The sequence below is a fragment of the Anabrus simplex genome, chromosome 3, assembly GCF_040414725.1.
Source record: "Anabrus simplex isolate iqAnaSimp1 chromosome 3, ASM4041472v1, whole genome shotgun sequence".
NCBI classification, from domain to species: Eukaryota; Metazoa; Arthropoda; class Insecta; order Orthoptera; family Tettigoniidae; genus Anabrus; species Anabrus simplex.
Genome location: NC_090267.1, coordinates 252,738,813 through 252,756,746, shown reverse-complemented (window position 1 = coordinate 252,756,746; position 17,934 = coordinate 252,738,813). Strand labels below are relative to the sequence as shown.

General features: G+C 41.5%; 1 protein-coding gene across 1 annotated transcript in view; it reads right to left on the bottom strand.

Moving 5' to 3' along the window:
- Positions 1-13,628: 13,628 nt before the first annotated feature.
- LOC136867199 (leucine-rich repeat-containing protein 24) overlaps positions 13,629-17,934 on the bottom strand; it is a 184,102-nt gene continuing 179,796 nt past the window's right edge. The window contains exon 2 of the mRNA XM_067144324.2: positions 13,629-16,012. Within this exon, the coding sequence (XP_067000425.1) occupies positions 14,003-15,952 (1,950 nt within the window). The 5' untranslated portion in view covers positions 15,953-16,012 and the 3' untranslated portion in view covers positions 13,629-14,002. The remainder of the gene's footprint in view (positions 16,013-17,934) is intronic.

Sequence of the window (17,934 nt, the reverse complement as noted above, 5' to 3'; positions counted from 1 at the left end):
TACGGTTAGATGTCCATCCCCCTCACAGACGCCACTTCGGAGGGGCACAGCACACAGGCTCTTTGTCGTCTCCCCCCTTGGAGTAGTGACAGAGCTGTGACGCAATAAGCGCGGGCGATTAAAAAATGCACACAACCAAACGCCCAGGCCATCTCCTGACAGAGCTGTGGCCTTACAGCGTGAGTGATTTGAAATGCGCACTGATGGCTAAGGGTGCATGACGTGAGTCCATACGTTGTCTCGTTTCTCTACGGTGTCGGTTTTCTGTGATGAGATGAATCTGTGAAGATCGATTACCAGATGCCCTTCCTGACATCAGGGAAGATGAAATGAATGTCATGATACATGGAGAGAGGGTAAAACCCGGTAGTGGCACATAGCCTTCTCTTGTCGAATAGCTTAGAAAGGACTGTTCAAGGATTTACGTCTTCATCTGACGTACAAATAACCAACAACAGCGTTATATGCCCTCACTGCGGAGAGGATTGGAAAGACTTTTTGGGCACACGATCCAGTAATTGGAAATTGTATACCACCACCTACATTACCCTGCTAGGCTGAATGGCTCAGACGGTTGGTTGAGACGCTGGCCTTCCCGTAGCAAACTTTTGCCTCACCATATTCACGACCCTCCTCTTCCTCCTCCTCCTAAAACGTATCTCTACTTAGTTGCCCACCTGTGCTAGAGTTGTCTCTGGCGGGAATGAGCACGTGCGATACTAAGGTCTTTCCGTTTCATCATGCAGCGATTACGTCGACATGGTTATGCTTGTTTAGACTTGTTCGTAGTATATTTCATTAAATTCAAAATGTTCTACTTATTGCATTTCCTTTCCCTCCTCACAACTATCGAAAATATTCACACTTATACCATCTATGGTTATGCTGCCGACAAGGTTGCTGTACTCCTTAACATTTCAGTGTGAAGATTTAGCATGCTTCCAAAATTGTAATGCCCCTGCAACATTCAAATTTAAAAAAATGAATGTTATGAATTACAAAGATGATGGTTCAGTTCTTACTTCAGTGTCATACATGTGTTTAGTTCCTTTCTGAATCATTATCAGGTACTGAAAAGAACGGAAAATCTTCATCCATACATTGCGTACAGTTTACAATCTTCGTAATAGGTCCATCGCAATCGCATTCGATGCGGTTTTCACTTCGATGCTCGTAATGTCGTCCACAGCGTCTGCATGAAGCTACATCGATTGACATCTTGCTGTGGAGAGGTAGGATGCTTCAAAAACCATCTAAGAAAGGAGCAGCGTACGTAGATAAAATCTTGGCGGTAAACACTGAACCAGATATTTTGGCATCTGATATAAGATTCCATGTTTATAGAACATCTTAATAGCCTCAATTACTTGTGTGAGGTAAATAAGATGTAGCGTATTAGTTTCGTTGGTAGGCGAACACCATGCACATTCACAGTTTTGTTTGTTATCAAGCCGATTGTCTGTAACCGTGTAGTCTTTTTCTTCTTTATGTTCCATTGTGTATGGTGAAGAAGCATACACTATTGATTACGATAAAGGGTACCCATATTTATAGTCTTGTAACAATACTCGGTAGTGGATGGTAAGTGACATCACTAATATGAATAATAAGACAATAGGCTGTTGTGTTAGCAGGAATGTCTTTAGATGTTTCAAATTCTAAACGACTATCGACAGGAGATTCTTCTATAGATTCTTCATGATAAGAGCAGTCTATGACTACAATCGGTGCTTTATTTTTAAATTCTTCCGGCGAAAATAGCGGATGATCTTCCTTCTGATAATACGATGATTAGAATTTACGAAACATTTCATAGAGTAACCCAAATTTATTTCTCTCAAAATTAATGTCAATGTTTTCGTATGGATACGAAAGTCCGTTGAGATATAGTCTAATATTTCTTAATTTACAATGATCAAATTGTGAGCTATCTTTTTCATGGTTGAATTTACGATGGAGTTTGAAATCCATAAATAATGTACAATGACTCTTCGATAAAAAGTGACTTTTTAATAGCACAGCTATGCTTGTTTGTAAGTGGCAACACAGGATATTCATGCAGTTCCCAACTCCGAAAACGTATAGGTAATGGTGTATCATTTTCTACAATCTTGAGCAATCGAAGTTTCCCTCGATCAGATAATGTTACATGTGGAATCCTCCACAATATACGATTAAATGTAATTTTCGAGTCTACTGGTGTTTCTGCTGCTTTAAGAGAATTGTAATAACTTCGATTACGGGTCAGAATTAGCTCTTGTTTTGCGTTGATTATAACACGTCTATAATCATCTGCAAAGCCGAGAATGTATTTTAATGGTAAAATACCAGGAAACGTAACATCTTCATTAATAATCCAGTTGTTATTAGCTTTTGGACACCATCCTGCCATCCATAAAATGTTACTTTCTTCATCACTATAAGAAGGGTGGAGTTTCATTGTACTTGTAATACCGACATTCTTCGATCTGCCTATTTTCACATTATTTACTGCACAACGCACTACAGAAAAGAGAAAATGTAAATCATGGTTGTTTAGTTGGGATGTTCTTGGTCCACTTCCATCTGCCTTATCTAGGCGTCTTTAAACATAGAGGTAGCTTTCATCTTGTAGGTTGTATACATCTTGCTGATTAATGATAAAGCGAATTACATCATTTTATTGAGTTCAAAAGGTTGATAAGATAGAAGCACACTTCGTACTACATCTTCATATGTTTCTACTGTGTTGTAATGTCTAGCATTTCTTCCATTTTCTTGTAGTAGAATATAACCTAAATCTTGGAGAATCTGCTTATGAGCATCTGCTAACTCGTAGTATGTTTTCGGAACGGACGCCGTGTTTTATATATTTTTATACTGGTTTAAGATGTACGTGTGTCGATCTAAATTGAGAAGCTAATTAAGTTCATTCACAATTCTAAGAGTGATGTTACAAATGTGTTTTACAGACACATGATGATAAAGAACTACCGACGGTTTCTCACGAATAGTATATCCACTTTCCTCGGTAATAATAAAGTCATGCAGGACGTGTGAAGGTTGTTGATTACTATTCAAGTCAGTAATAATATTATAAGTAATGTTTACATGATTATCATCGAAGAGAGTTATAGGTTGAAAAGACTCGTAACGAACGTTCTGTATGAGCTCTCTTGGTGAAAACCCAAGCAATGATCCAATCGAATCAGGTTGTGATTTGAAGTCAATCTTGAATGATGACTCAATGATACATTTATGTGTGATGTTGCTCACAGAAATTGAGAACTTGTAATTGTGATTTATACAACTCTCTTCTCTAAACTGTTCAATTAATGTACTTTCAATTTAGTCATGAATATCGTCCTCTGAATAACTGCCTGATGGTTGCGTTAGCACATTCTCATCGCAATAGAACTTGTTTACGCCATCACGCACATTATAGATTTTATTGTAGCTTTGAAACGACACTAGTCCAAGACTCTATAACTGATGACCGAGTTCGATCTGTGGATTAAAGTAGACGGTTGTTTTAGGCCCTTCTCGGCGTACAGCGAACGTTCTTTCACGGTTGGTCATCACGTGTACACTGGCTGGGTTTGATATAAGAACATAAGACATAATCGCCCGCACATTCGTGTATTGAATTTTAGCACGCGGTATTTATTGTAAACAATGCCTGCACTGTTTCTGAAATAACATATGGAGGAGATAAGTCTCAATAGCTATCGAAACACCAGACTTTATTTTTACGTTTTACGTAGGCAACGTAATGAGATCCAGATCCGCGACTGTTGTCGAAGTTAATTACAGCATTCTCACGTTCACGTGGGCGTGATGGTAGTAGATCGCGCGGATACAAACCTCGAAAATAATTAATTCCTAGTTGTTTAGCTAATGTAAAAACTTCTTCGTGGGTTAGAGGTCGATGTGTCAGTGCATTCAATAGACGTTTTCTTGAGATATGTCGATGCCAAGCCGTTTTTTGTAGGGCGCAAACTTCATGTGTACCCCTTTGCCTCGTAATGAAATTGCCTACATTGTCTTGTTACGATGTTTACTCCCTTTCAACTGTTGTTTCACTTCTTTTACGGCCTTAACAGTTCTTGCTGCAGCACTAGCACCACCCAGCAATGACTCTAAACCTGCTAGTCCAACAAACAATGCAGGAAGAAATCCTCCTAGTTTCGGTACGGGCGCGCAGGTTTACAAAACATTGCTCTGCACTTTGGAGAAATTCTCGCTCTTGCTGCGCGTAGTGCCGTAGTTATAGCTACACGCGGATTGTACTCCCCTCGAGTAGATTTTCGTGCAGCCATTACAACTTCTTTCCATCCAACTGTTTTAGTTTTCTTCTTCATGAAGTTTGGATATCGTTATTTCACCATTCTGTACACGACCTTACTCGTCAAGAGCGAATTATGAACTGAAAGTTACTTGTTGTTTCGTTATATATTATATTACTATTGCCTAGTTTATTATTCAGTACCATGAGGATTATAAAGCAGCAAGGACACTACCAGTTAGTGACATAGTGCCACATCTCTTACCTAGCTCTAGTACAACAACAAAAATACGACGTGGAACGTTGTTTTCTCTTACAATTCGATATATTATATCTAGCCCATCGGGATGGCGACATGTGTATGATTATCATGTTAACACTAATATTACATTCAATTACTTTAAACGTATGTGTGCTACATGCTGGTCATCACATCGTTACGGCTTTTTAGCTATTGATAAAGAGAGTGAAGTTCATTATGGACGGCATCGCATGGGTTTTGATCATATTATATGCATCAACACAGAGTTACAGACACCACTTGATCAGAAACCACCGTTAGGTCAACATCCACCAAAGAGATTACAAAACAAATAATCCGTGTTCGAAACAATATTCGACGAAAATTGAAAGAGCTGAAACGTATTCAAGCAGACACTGATTTATTTTTGAAAACTGAAATAAATGTTTAATTCTACTTCATTGTCACAGTCTACTACTAGTTTTGTTTCTATGCAATCATTGTATGATAAAGAGAAGCATGAACAAGAAAAGCATAAAGAAGAGAAGCATGAACAGTAAAAGCATGAAGAAGAAGAATAAGAAGAGAACCGGGATGAGGAAGAGAAAAAGCAGGATACGGATAAGGAAGAGGATGGGGAAGAAGAACTTAACTATACTTCACCATCTAAGCTATTTAAATTTTTAACTACAGATGTTATTGCTGATACACCTACTACATCAACATATGATCTAAATTATTTGTCTGATGTGATCATTCCAGATTATCGTAATCAGTTTAAGACTCTTATTCGAAATACCTATGGTTCTCTCTTTACTGCTCATATAGAAAAACTCTTTACATGACAAACTGACACAACCTACCGTATTCGCTACGAAGACGACTGTAACTGGTTAGGTATGCAAATGTTAAGATTAATTGCAACTGTCTCGTAAAAGGTGTTACCTATAAACCTACTAAAGGACTCTTAGAACTTGTTTTCTCACGAATACCTGACGAGGATATAATTTTACAAGATGATGTTAAAAATATAAATCAGTTCTTTTTGCTACTGACTCAACACGACGTAATTACAAGAGGACGGAAGCTTTAAATGCAAATAAGTATCGAGAGATTATTTCTAAGCAGTTTCCGTCACATCAACCAACTGCACGTGGTCTTAACGTTATCTACAAGCCTTTTTTATCGTATGGAATGACCCTCACTTACTCGTTGAAAGATTACAATTCTAAGAGCTTCACAAGATGCTGGTCACACGAGTCACGAATCGGACATTCTAGAAGTAGAGAGAGAATTACGTCATGCGGGTATTATTCAGTGCTAGCTCGTCAAGATAAGACCTCGCCTGTAAACATAAGCATCGCACATGAGTTACCTAAATCAGCACGTCGCACCTACTGTCGCAGACGCGATGATCTCTGGAAATCAGACTTAGTATAAATTATTCCGTATGCCTCTAGCAATAAGGGGTATAAGTATCCACTTACTGTCATCGATGTGTACTCTAAGTTTGCTTTCTCACAACCTGTGCTTTCTAACACAGCAGCTCAAGTCAAGGACGCATTTAAACACGTTGAACAATCAAAACGCAGCCCAAGGCTTCTTCAAACCGATCAAGGTAAAGTGTTTTACAACAAGAATATTTCTCCTTACCTCAATTTATTTGGCATTCATCACTACTCTACGTACAGCAATCTCAAGGCGAGTGTTGTAGAACGCTTAAATCGTAAACTCAAAACAATAATGTGGTGAGAATTTACTGCTCAAGGTTGTTATCGTTGGATTGAACTGCTACCTAGACTCGTGTCTACCTACAACAATACACCTCATCGCACTTTCGGCACAAAGCCATGTCTTGTTACCAAGAATACACCACGCTTAGATGCTATTTATCTTGTGATCAAAACGGCTGATCCACGCCGCCATCTCTTTAAACAGGGTGATTTCTTTCGCATGAGCAAACACAAGTCTATCTTTGCAAAAGGATACACCCCTAACTGGAACAGACAAATTTTTCAAATCAGGAGTGTTAAGCTTACTAATCCAGTTACACATTTACTTCGCGATCTCACAGGACAGTCTATTGAAGGAGGATTCTACATCGAAGAACTGCAGAAAACAAAATATCCCGATCACTTTAATGGAACGTGTTATTTGTCGTTGTAAAAATAAACTGTATGTCATAGAGCGTGGTTTTAATAACAACTTCAATTCATGGATTAATAAAAAGGATGTACTTATAATCTTGGGGATATTCATTCTCGAATCTCTACCTCTCCTTTCTTCTACGACATAATACAAGTTTAAACTTTCAAGTCAACATTATTACAGCTAGTTAGTTTATGACATGCTGTAGAGTAGGGATGAATATTAGAAAATCAAACAACACCTGCAATATGTTTCAAAAATTGTATTTATTTTAGTATATACACATTTTTATTTCTTCAAGTAAATCTCTTCTGCCCTTTCTTACATAGATTATTTCTACTGTCTTCGCTGTTTAATGCTACCACCTGGTAACAGTTTTCCTTTCGTAGTACTGGCAACGACAAGTGCTGCTATCTTCTCAGCAACTGTAGTATTAGGTGACGACATACGCTGCATAGCTTTACGATACAGAATGTCATCAGCTACACGTCTTAGTTCCGGGTTTATTTGACGATAGGCAATGTCATGCTCTTTGCAGGCAATGTCTAACTTATTAATACCAGAATCGCTACGTGCCAAGCAGACGTCAAGTCGAGTTTCAGGACCACAGTACTGGAAACTAGGAAGATGAAGCTCAAAAGGAAGAAGATCAATCACCTTATTAATGTGTCCATGCCCAGCAGGCTTCCTCACCTTTCTCCCAGCACGTTTCTTCACCTTTTCCTGCAACAGCTTGCTTACTCTTTTTACAGCCGTGATTAGTGTTTATAAGCAAAGACAACTGGTTAGTTTGAGGACCGTGATACAGTTTAATAAGTTGACATGTACGGCACTGTCTCACTGAATGTCTGCTGGCTAAACTCACTTGTTCATGATGTAAACTACACATTTGAAGCTCTGACAAAGTAGGATCTTGAATCCACTCACGAGGCTCCTTATCCCAGATCTTCTTTACAGCATTCGCAGCTACATTGACCAAAAATTCCTTTGGCAATGCATTCAACGTTTCTTCAGTAAAAGTGTTTAGTATCTTTTTGCAAGCATAACACTTTACGATTCCCTTTTCAACTTCGTTACACTTAGTATCAGATAGAAATGACATGAGTCTTTACAAATGTTTCTTTCACACTGACGTCATTTCGACACTGCAATTTACATATCTTGTTCACCTCCCGGCATGCACTGCAACACAACCAATCAGATAACATGCATACATAACGAGAAGACTGTTTAATTGTTTCTCCACCATGGGAAGAGATTATAATGATGGGCATCCTAATTCATTCATGTCGATAATTTCACATGTTGATGGTAGATACTCACGCAGCCGTTCCTTCTTTCCACATCCCTTTAAAAAGCAAGATCTGCTCTTGAGAAATGTGCGATCATGATCATAGATAGAAAACTAAAGGTATTCCTTTTTCTTCCCACTGCAGACCTATTTTCTCCTATCCATTGTGTCTGCCTTTTGACTTCATCTGTTTGCAAACAGTATGGGAAAGTTGAGATAAATACTAAACTAACAAGTTCTGGCGCCTACGACACAGTGCGATCCAACATAGCAACCTCTTTGAACTTAAATTTTTGCCTTTCACTTTAAAGCCTTGTACATCAACTATTAATGTTCTTGTAATGATGGAATAAAGCTCTCTACTCTCTATCACAGTATCTCAGAGACTAAAGAAAATATTCACATTAATACCATCTATAAAGGCTTGAGTTTCGAGAGAGTGTCCTTAATAACGAACAAGTCTTATCTTGCATAACCATGTCGATGTAATCGCTGCATGTTAAACCGGAATTTATAAATCGCCCCGCTTATTACGTCACAGCTTTGTCACTACTCCAATGGGAGAGACGACAAAGAGCCTGTGTGATGGTCCCTCCGAAATGACGTCTGGGAGGGGGAAGGACATCTAGCCGTAAAACCACGTCAGATGAGGCGGAGGGAAGGAGATCTAATCGTAAATCCGGGCCTGATTAGGAGGAATAGTGAGGTTACGTCCCTCCAAGATGATGATGGGAAGAGCATCTGTCCATAAAACTAGGCCCTGTGAGGTTAGGCCCCTCGAAGGTGCTGCCAGGAAGGTCATCTGACCATAAAACTAGGCTCTGTAAGGTTACGCCCCTCGAAGATGGCCTCGGGAAGGGCATCTGGCCGTAAAACTAGGACCTGTAAGGTTACACCCCTCCATGATTGTGTCGGGAAGGGTAGCTAGCCATGAAATTAAGTTTTTGGTGTCAGAAAGTGTATCTGGCCGTAAAACTAGACCCTGTGAGGTTAGTCCCCTCCAAGATTGCGTCGGGAAAGGCATCTGGCCGTAAGACTATTCTCTTGGCGTCGGGAAGGGCATTTGGTCCTAAAACTACGCCCTATGATGTTAGGCCCCTCCAATATGGCGAATGTGAGATTAGGCTTGCTCTCGTACGCAAAATCCGGGATCTCCATTGTTCTGCTACTCAACTAGGGATCAATGACCTCAGGTCAGAATCCCCTGGATACACTACGAGGGGTCAATGACCTCAAGTGAAAATGCTGACTCAACAACCATTGTTTTAGAACCTGTGTTGACCATCTACTCAATAAATCGTGGGTTAAGATACAAAACCTTGTATCTCACAATGCTCTTCCTAGACATTATTTTCCTAAAGACTGGTCGCGCCTCCTAACCACATATAGATAAAGCGTCCGTTGCGTTCATTTTCCCGTACTGAAGTGTAAAGTAAAATGTACCTTAAATAGGAGTTCGTAAATAGGTCATTCAAACATACGTTTCTAGAACACAGTACGGTAAGGTTCATTTTCCTTCACGGATGATATGGCTGGAAGAAAAATAATGGCTAGGAAGAGCATTGTGGCATACGACGTTTTATTTCTTAACCTCCGAACTGATACGTACGATACGAACCCAGTAGTTGCTGACATAAGATCAATAACTCACAGGGCTTTGACGCGTGTCTCTCCAGGGTTTTTGGACACGTAGGATAATCAGATATGAAAAAACACAAAATCCAGCAAAGGAAGCTGCAAAATCTACGAAAGAAGTTTACAACAGAACTCGAATATGTTACCTGAAGAGAAATTCTCCAGTCTAGATCGCACTTCTGAATCGACCTATTATGAGAGAAATATTCTGTCTTCAGTGTAAAATGATGTGTCGAACTTTGCCCTTACTCAGTTCTTATCCGGTCTTTGTGTGTCGCACTTCGAGCGACTTAATCAGTGTTCCAGATGATTATTTATGCTTTTGTAGATCCCCTCAAACTGTACATCACCTAATTTTTAATATCCTGTATATGGAAAAGCAAGACATACTCTAGACTGTCACCAGAACAATTATGACCATGAACTGGTGAGACCTCTGTATCATACATACTATTTAAAGACGCATTTTTGCTATTACCTTTTCATAACATTCACTGACCAGATTTTTAATAAGCTTTCATTTCTATGTTTTATCTGTTGTGAATCGTATCAAATTCTTAACTATAACCCTCATATGCTATGTAAAATAGGGTTTATTATCTGTGTGGGAACTTCAATAATAATAATAATAATAATAATAATAATAATAATAATAATAATAATAATAATAATAATAATAATAATAATAATAATAATAATAATAATAATCTTGTATTGCCTCGGTCAACGTGAACAGACATTTCTCTTTGATTTGGCGTCATTTTAGTCTGCTTGGGTTTCGGTTATGACGTTCCATTTTCCTGCAGCAGATAGCAGAGGAACTGTTTGGGGTCCTATGGCTGAGTTTTAATTAATTTTATCGAGTGAGCACGTAATATGTCACCCGAGATACCTTGTATGCCGATATTTACGACGTGAATATTCGAATGAACTTTAAGTCCGCCCTTCGAAAATCAGATTACCTCTGCGAGGTCTGAATCCGCAATGATGGTACCCAGAGGCCGGTGGTATATCACTGGGCAATAGAGGGAGCTTCCCCTTCAGTGACACATGATGGTGGAATTGATGGGGATGACTGAGTAAACATAAACCTTTTCTTTTAAACCTCCATGTCCAGAAGCACCCATATTTTACACTTTGAATAACGTACTCGTATTTTGCGAAGAATTTACTGTCATATCCGCAGAAGTAAAAATATTCATTTCTACACGTCAGTTATTTAACGAAGTTATGTCTCACAGGAGTGTAGAAGGCTAAAGTAACTGTTGATGGCGTGATATAAATAAATAAATGAATAAATAAATAAAAAATAAATAAATAAATTGCCCTTAGATTAAGTTGCTTTTTCTATGCTTTATTTTCTTGCTGTGTTATTTATGTTCTAGTTTTCTGTTTTACTTTTTGTTAAAATCAAACATTATATTAATCGCAACATTCGTCCACTACCTATACAATAAAAAGTGCTGAATTATTTACCTATAGTGTGTAGTATTATCATTTATGACTGATTATATTTTGAGGTAGGGGCTGCCTGGCCGAGGCGGCAGAGGCGTGCTCGGTTCGCCCGGAAGGACGTGGATTCGAATCCCCGTCAGGAAGTCATAAAATTTAAGAAACGATATTTCCACTTCCGGAGGTTCATTCAGCCTACACCAAAAATGAGTACCAGGTTATTTCCTGGGGCAAAGGCGGTCGGGGGTAGAGCTAACCACTCTACCCCACCACGTGCCGAGGTTAACAACGGTGGAAGCCTTTACTTTCCACTCCACCAAGGGCCTTCATGGCCTGTACGGAAGTGACTTTGCTTTGATTTTATATTTTCAGGTTCTTTAATACACTACGCGTTATCCATACGATGGTATGGATTCATTCTTATTAGTCATGTTTGTATTACTCTACGATTGACTAGCAGAGAAGTTCTGAAAACTAAACAAACCTAAAATTTGAACTCATTCAGAACACCACTCTAAATATAAACCATAAATATAATATTTTAGCAATAAGCCGCTTGGTACGCAGATGGAGTAAACAGGCATGTTATAACGAGGACTCGTAAGGGATACTATGTGTAACGCGAAGAGAGTTGGAGTTGGTCGTGTGCGCGCAGTGGATGGAAGACTTTACTGTAAGCCATTAGAGAAGAGGTGATCCTTCATGGTTTTATTGGGCTTTATCTGTTAAAAGCTTCCATTGGCTCCTGCAATCTGGTAAATACTCACACTCAATAGAGTTCACGTCTTTTACGCTTGAAAGCACTACATACAAACGATTTAGTTTTCTGCACGTATATACAGTAGTACGCCTTAAATTCTCGCAGCCCCCAGGTACACACCGTGAAAATTTCTTGGCAAGTTTTCGGTTACGATATTATTCTTTTCTTTTTCTGCAACCTGGTTTAAGTCGCACCGACACAGATAGGTCTTATGGTAACGATGGGGTACGAAAACTCTAAAACTGAGAAGGAAGTGACCGTGGCCTTACATTTGCCTGGTGTGAAAATGGGAAACCAGGAAACCAACTTCAGGGCTGTCGACAGTGGAGTTTGAACCAACTCTCTGCCGAATGCAAGCTGATAGCATTCAAACTTGTAAATAAACTTACGCCATGCATGAAATTCTTACTCATGGTGCTGAAAATGGGATATAATTTCAGCACATCTAAAGGTCCTGATAATTATGATGCAGGCATGGTTCATAGCACAATATCCAAACCCGCAGAACAGTAGGACATCTACCTACCGACGGTAAAGAAAAACTTTAGGATAATTTACATTTTCTTTAGAGTAATTGTATTGGTCTTACGTAGATTTTGTATACTTACCCTCCAGCTTATATTACTCTAGTGTAAGTAAATAAGAATACTATATGTTAAACTGCCATCAACTGTAACATATTAGTCATATATTTATCCATAACCACATTATGAGCACCGGGCAAGTTGGGCGTGCGGTTAGGCGCGCGCAGCTGTGAGCTTGCATCCGGGAGATATAGGAAAGGCTAGGAGTTAGAAGGAAGCGGCCATGGCCTTAATTAAGGTACAACCCCAGCATTTGCCTGGTGTGAAAATGGGAAACCACAGAAAACCATCTTCAGGGCTGCCGACAGTGGGATTCGAACCCACTATCTCCCGGGTGCGAGCTCATAGCTGCGTGCCCCTAGCTTCACGGCCAACTCACCCGATACATAAATTTTTAGCTGATTTGTATCTCCGCACGATGTTCGTGAAACCATACTGCGATTTCCTGGCAATCTTCATCAGCATAGTGAGAGAGTTTAAACTATCACAATATTCTTTCTGTGCAGGTCTATGTCTATGATTCTATTATTATTGAGATGTTTAATATGTTGAACTTCTTACCATTCTATTCATAAAATGGTAATGTTACTAAAATACGAGAAGTTGTACTAAAGTATAATATTGTTTAAAGTAATAATTTCACTCGTTAAAATTAACACTCAAAGAAAGACTGAATGGCGACAATCGACCACTTTAGAAGATGGTGACGAATAAACTAAGGTGCTTACAGAGAGAAGCATGCTCCATCTCTTTCCAACATTTTCAGAAGATAACTATTTTGAATTGGCCAGGACTAATAGTTGCAAGGTTTAGTGTTTTTATTTGTATAATTACAATGAAGCTTGTATAAATAACTTAAGCACTGCTTTAGGAGATAATTCATTATTAGAATTTTCATGAAATTAGGCCAACGATAGAAAAAATATCTTCAGTTGTCCTGTCTGGACGAATATGCTATCAGAATTCATCCTATACATGCTGGACTGTAATCAAACTCAATGTTGCAGTTATCAACAGTATTTTAATTCAATAATGTACTTACCACTTAATTAACTAAAATATTCTCACCACTTCAGTAATGCAAGTAATAAATAAACAACATAGGAGAATGAGATTTTTATGTTCCATTTCGGTATCCTTCAGTCGAATGGAATTAATGTTACACAAGTTACAAACTAAACGCTGGAAATCAGGAGTAGTGAGAGGGTGATTCATCAACTTAATTCCAATTCAATGATATATTTTAATGACCGTTTCAACTGGAAAATAGCACCCAATCACAGAGCCAATATAGATATTGAAACCCACTGAAATCAATCAATCGTAAACATGAATTATGTATTTTACAAATGTCTCAAAAACATAAATCTCTCTACTAAAAGAGTTCGGTAAAAAAAAGGCTCCCCCTCAAAAATGATAACCTGTTCTTCGAGGGAGAGCAGCTATACACTTTCTAGAAGGGGCGGGTAACGCTCCTCCTCCACAAGAGTAGTAGACCTCTACAATGAAAGATAGAAAAAACTGGTACGCAATCCGTGAGGACACAAGTTCTTGGTCTAGTCACTCGCTACTGCTACAGGGGAATTACACTTGTTAGTAGGCCTGTGGTAGCTGTGATCCACGCAGATCAGAGCGCAACGTATTCTGCCGGAAGAGGGGTGCACAGTGGTGGGAGTGGCGGCGGGGGAATGTCCTCAGCCAGCGTCGTATCCGGGAGCGAGAGCGTAGAACTGCCGCCCGCCGTAACGCGAGGGCCCATGTTATCGTACTGGGGCCCCGCGCGCAACAGCGGCTCCGCGCTCACGTCCTTGCTCCTCGCCCTCCGCGGTAGCGTCGCGTACGAAGAGACTGCGCCGGCACTGGCCGTCATGTAGGGAGCGTCAGGTCCCGCCGCCACACTGACACTAGCTGTGGCCCCCTTAGTGCGGTGAGGGATATCCAGCAAGTCTGGGTACCTCTGCGCCGCATCTATATTGGGCTCCTGGCTCACTGACACAGAAATGAATATGTTGCCAAACGCTCCGGCAGGTAGAATGCTCGTAGAAAACTCAGGTGGCGGTGGGAAGACGGTCAGAGCACCTGGGTAAGCTCCAGCCGAGCCTTGTTCTGCTGGATGACTCTCAATAGTTATGTGGACAGGAGGTTCTCCCAGTTCCATTGGGATGGACTGTGACTGTTCCAACATTTCCATGTCGGGTTGCGAACCAAGTCCCTCACAGCTCCCCGCGCCCGAAGGTCGCTCGGTCGTTGTGATGCTCACATCCAGCAGTTTCTTCTCCTGCTCCGTAAAACTGACGCTCCCCTTCAGTTTACCTTTCCGACGGTGGTGCTTTCGTCGACGTCTCTGTCTGCCGCACATGCAGCAGCTGCATACGACGGTGAGCAACGCCGAACACAAAGTGGCTACGCCCCCTGCTACAATGCCCGCCCAAAGTAGCCATCCGTCGGCCTTGCTGAGCGTCGTTGCGGCAATCACTTGCGGCAGAATGAGTGAAACGTTACGACTCGCTCCACCGCGAGAGTTCCGCGCCACGCATGAGTACTCCCCCGCATCCTGTTCACTCACATTGAAGATACTCAGGTTGGTCCACTTTTGTCGAAAAGCTTGTTCCTCCTCAATGAGGAACATCAAGTCTGGGTTACTCGTATTACCCACGCCAACAGGTCGTCCATTGAATAACCACGCTACTTCCGGTTCTGGATCACCTCGCACATGGCACCGAAATGTCACATTGCCACCAACTTCTTCCTGCACCATATGCTCACTGAGACTCACTTCTGGAGCGCACGCAAAATCACTAGGTTCAACGTCTTCCCAGAAACGACCTTTCAAGACATCAGCTTCTGTGCAAGTCAGTGGGATTGAATAAAGTTTACTGGAAAGCAACCAATTACGAAATCCCCTCAATTCACAGTCACATCTCCAAGGATTATTGTCCAGCATTAGGGTCTTAAGACGTGCGATCGGTACAAACACCTGTTCAGATAACTGCCGTAGTTGGTTCCCCTTAAGATTTAACGATTCAAGAGCAGCGAGGTTTAGGAAAGCGTCTTTATGTATTCGCCGAAGTTGGCAGTCTTGTAACTCTAAAGTACGGAGATGTGGTAACGGCGGGAACTGTGAATCTCTCAACTCAGTAAGAGGATTTCCGTTGAGCAGAAGAACACGCAATCGGTCATTCCCAGTGAAGGTATCAGGGTGTATACTCGATATGGCATTATCCGCCAGGTCCACTTCTACTAGAATACGTAAGTCCCTAAACGCATCACGATGCACTTCTCTCACACCAGCGCCGCGCATGAATATCCGCTGCAGGTTGATTAAGCCGACGGATCGGAAGGCGTCCTTGGTAAGGTAAGGGATATCGTTCCCCGCCAAATCCAATAATTGCATGTCCGAGTCAAGCGAGCTGGGGATGGCGGTAAATCCTGCGTCCTGGCACAGTGCCGACTTTTTGCCCAAGGTCCACTTGCATCGACACGACGCTGGGCAGTCGGTCCAATCGGGTGCAGAGAGGCCCGGCGTCGCAGCCAGCAGCAGGACCCCCAGCAGCACCAAGCGTCCCGCGACACCCATGCTCCCAGGCTGTCATCTTGCGAGGGGCAGCGAGGGGGGCAGCATCAGGACCCCCGCCGTCTGTAAAAGAAAAAGAAATATAAATTAGAGATTGGGAGGAAGACAAAGTATATCAGCAGAAATAAATGAATCAATCATACACCAAACTTCGTTCTTATTCGTAAATATTCCTCAGGAGTTCTAAAAATAGGAAGTATTAAAACGTTATGGGGACGTTTTAATTTCTAGTTTCCAATATTTTGCTTGGAACAAACCATTTCTTGATAAGCAATTCTTCTTCTTCTTCTTCTTCTGAATCTGTTTACCTTCCAGGGTCAGTTTTTCCCTCGGACCCAGCGAGGGATCCCACCTCTACCACCTCAAGGACAGTGTCCTGGAGCTTCAGACTCTTGGTCTGGGATACAACTGGGGAGGATGACCAGTACTTCACCCAGGCGGCCTCACCTGCTATGCTGAAGAGGGGCCTTGCGAGGGGATGGGAAGATTGGAAGGGATAGACAAGGAAAAGGGAAGGAAACGGTTGTGTCCTTAAGTTATGTACCATCCCGGCATTTGCCTGGAGGAGAAATGGGAAACCACGGAAATCCACTTCCAGGGTGGCTGAGGTGGAACTCGAACTCAGGTACACTCAGTTGACCTCTCGAGGCTGAGTGGACCCCGCTCCAGCCCTCGTAACTTTTCAAATTTCGTGGCAGAGCCGGGAATCGAACCCGGGCATCCGGGGGTGGCAGCAAATCACGCTAACCACTACACCACAGAGGCGGACGCCAAGCAATTCTTACCAAAGTATATTGATAGAAATTGAGATTGCTTTAGCAACTGCCGGGCTGAGTGGCTCAGACGGTTGAGACGCGGGCCTTCTGATCCCAACATGGCAGGTTCAATCCTGGCTCAGTCCGGTGGTATTTGAAGGTGCTCAAATATGTCAGCCTTGTGTCGGTAGAGTCACTGGCACGTAAAATAACTCCTGCGGGACGAAATTCCGGCAACTCGGGGTTTCCGGAAACCGTAAAAATAGTTAGTGGGAAGTAAAGCCAATAACATTATTATTATTTCTTTCACTACTAAACGGATTGATAACTCTCCTGTATTTGTACTTAAGTATGAACTTTAATTAGCAGAATATGACTATAAATAGAATGTATGTCCAATCATTGTTCTGTTTCTCTCCGAGGTCGGGTATGAATTGAGATGAACCTTCCTTGCGAGTTCCTTTTGCCAGATGCCCATCCTGACGTCAACCACATCAGAGGGGTTAATGAGATGAAATGAATGACGTGATATTTGGAGGTGAGAGGATGAAACCCGGTGCCGGCACATAACTACTGTTGTCGAATAACACCAGGAGGTCTGCTTGAGACTTAACGTCTCCATCCGACAGATAAATCACCATCAACAGCATCATATTCCTTACTCCATATTAACACTGCGAAAACGTTTGAAATTGACTCCAGGCTTTTGGCACGCAATCTAGAAATTAGAAATGATATACCGCCACTTCCCCTACCCTACCGACCAACATTCTGATGGTGAAAATATTTTCGACCAACGATACTCGAACCGAATAACTGTGGTGCCGTAACCATCGTGGCCATCACGCGGGCTGCTGACTATAAATGGAATTTTTCAGAAGAAAATAAGAACGAAAAGTAAACAATTTCATTTAGCAATTTGAGAGCGTAAGGTCCACCTCTGTGGTGTAGTGGTTAGTGTGATTAGCTGCCACCCCCGGAGGCCCAGGTTCGATTCCCGGCTCTGCCATGAAATTTGAAAAGTGGCACGAGGGCTGGAGCGGGGTCCACTCAGCCTCGGAGATCAACTGAGTAGAGGTGGGTTTGATTCCCACCTCAGCCATCCTGGAAGTGGTTTTCCGTGGTTTCCCACTTCTTCTCCAAGCAAATGTTGGGATGGTACCTAACTTAAAGCTACGGCCGCTTCCTTCCCCCTTCCTTGTCTATCCCTTCCAATCTTCCCATCCCGCC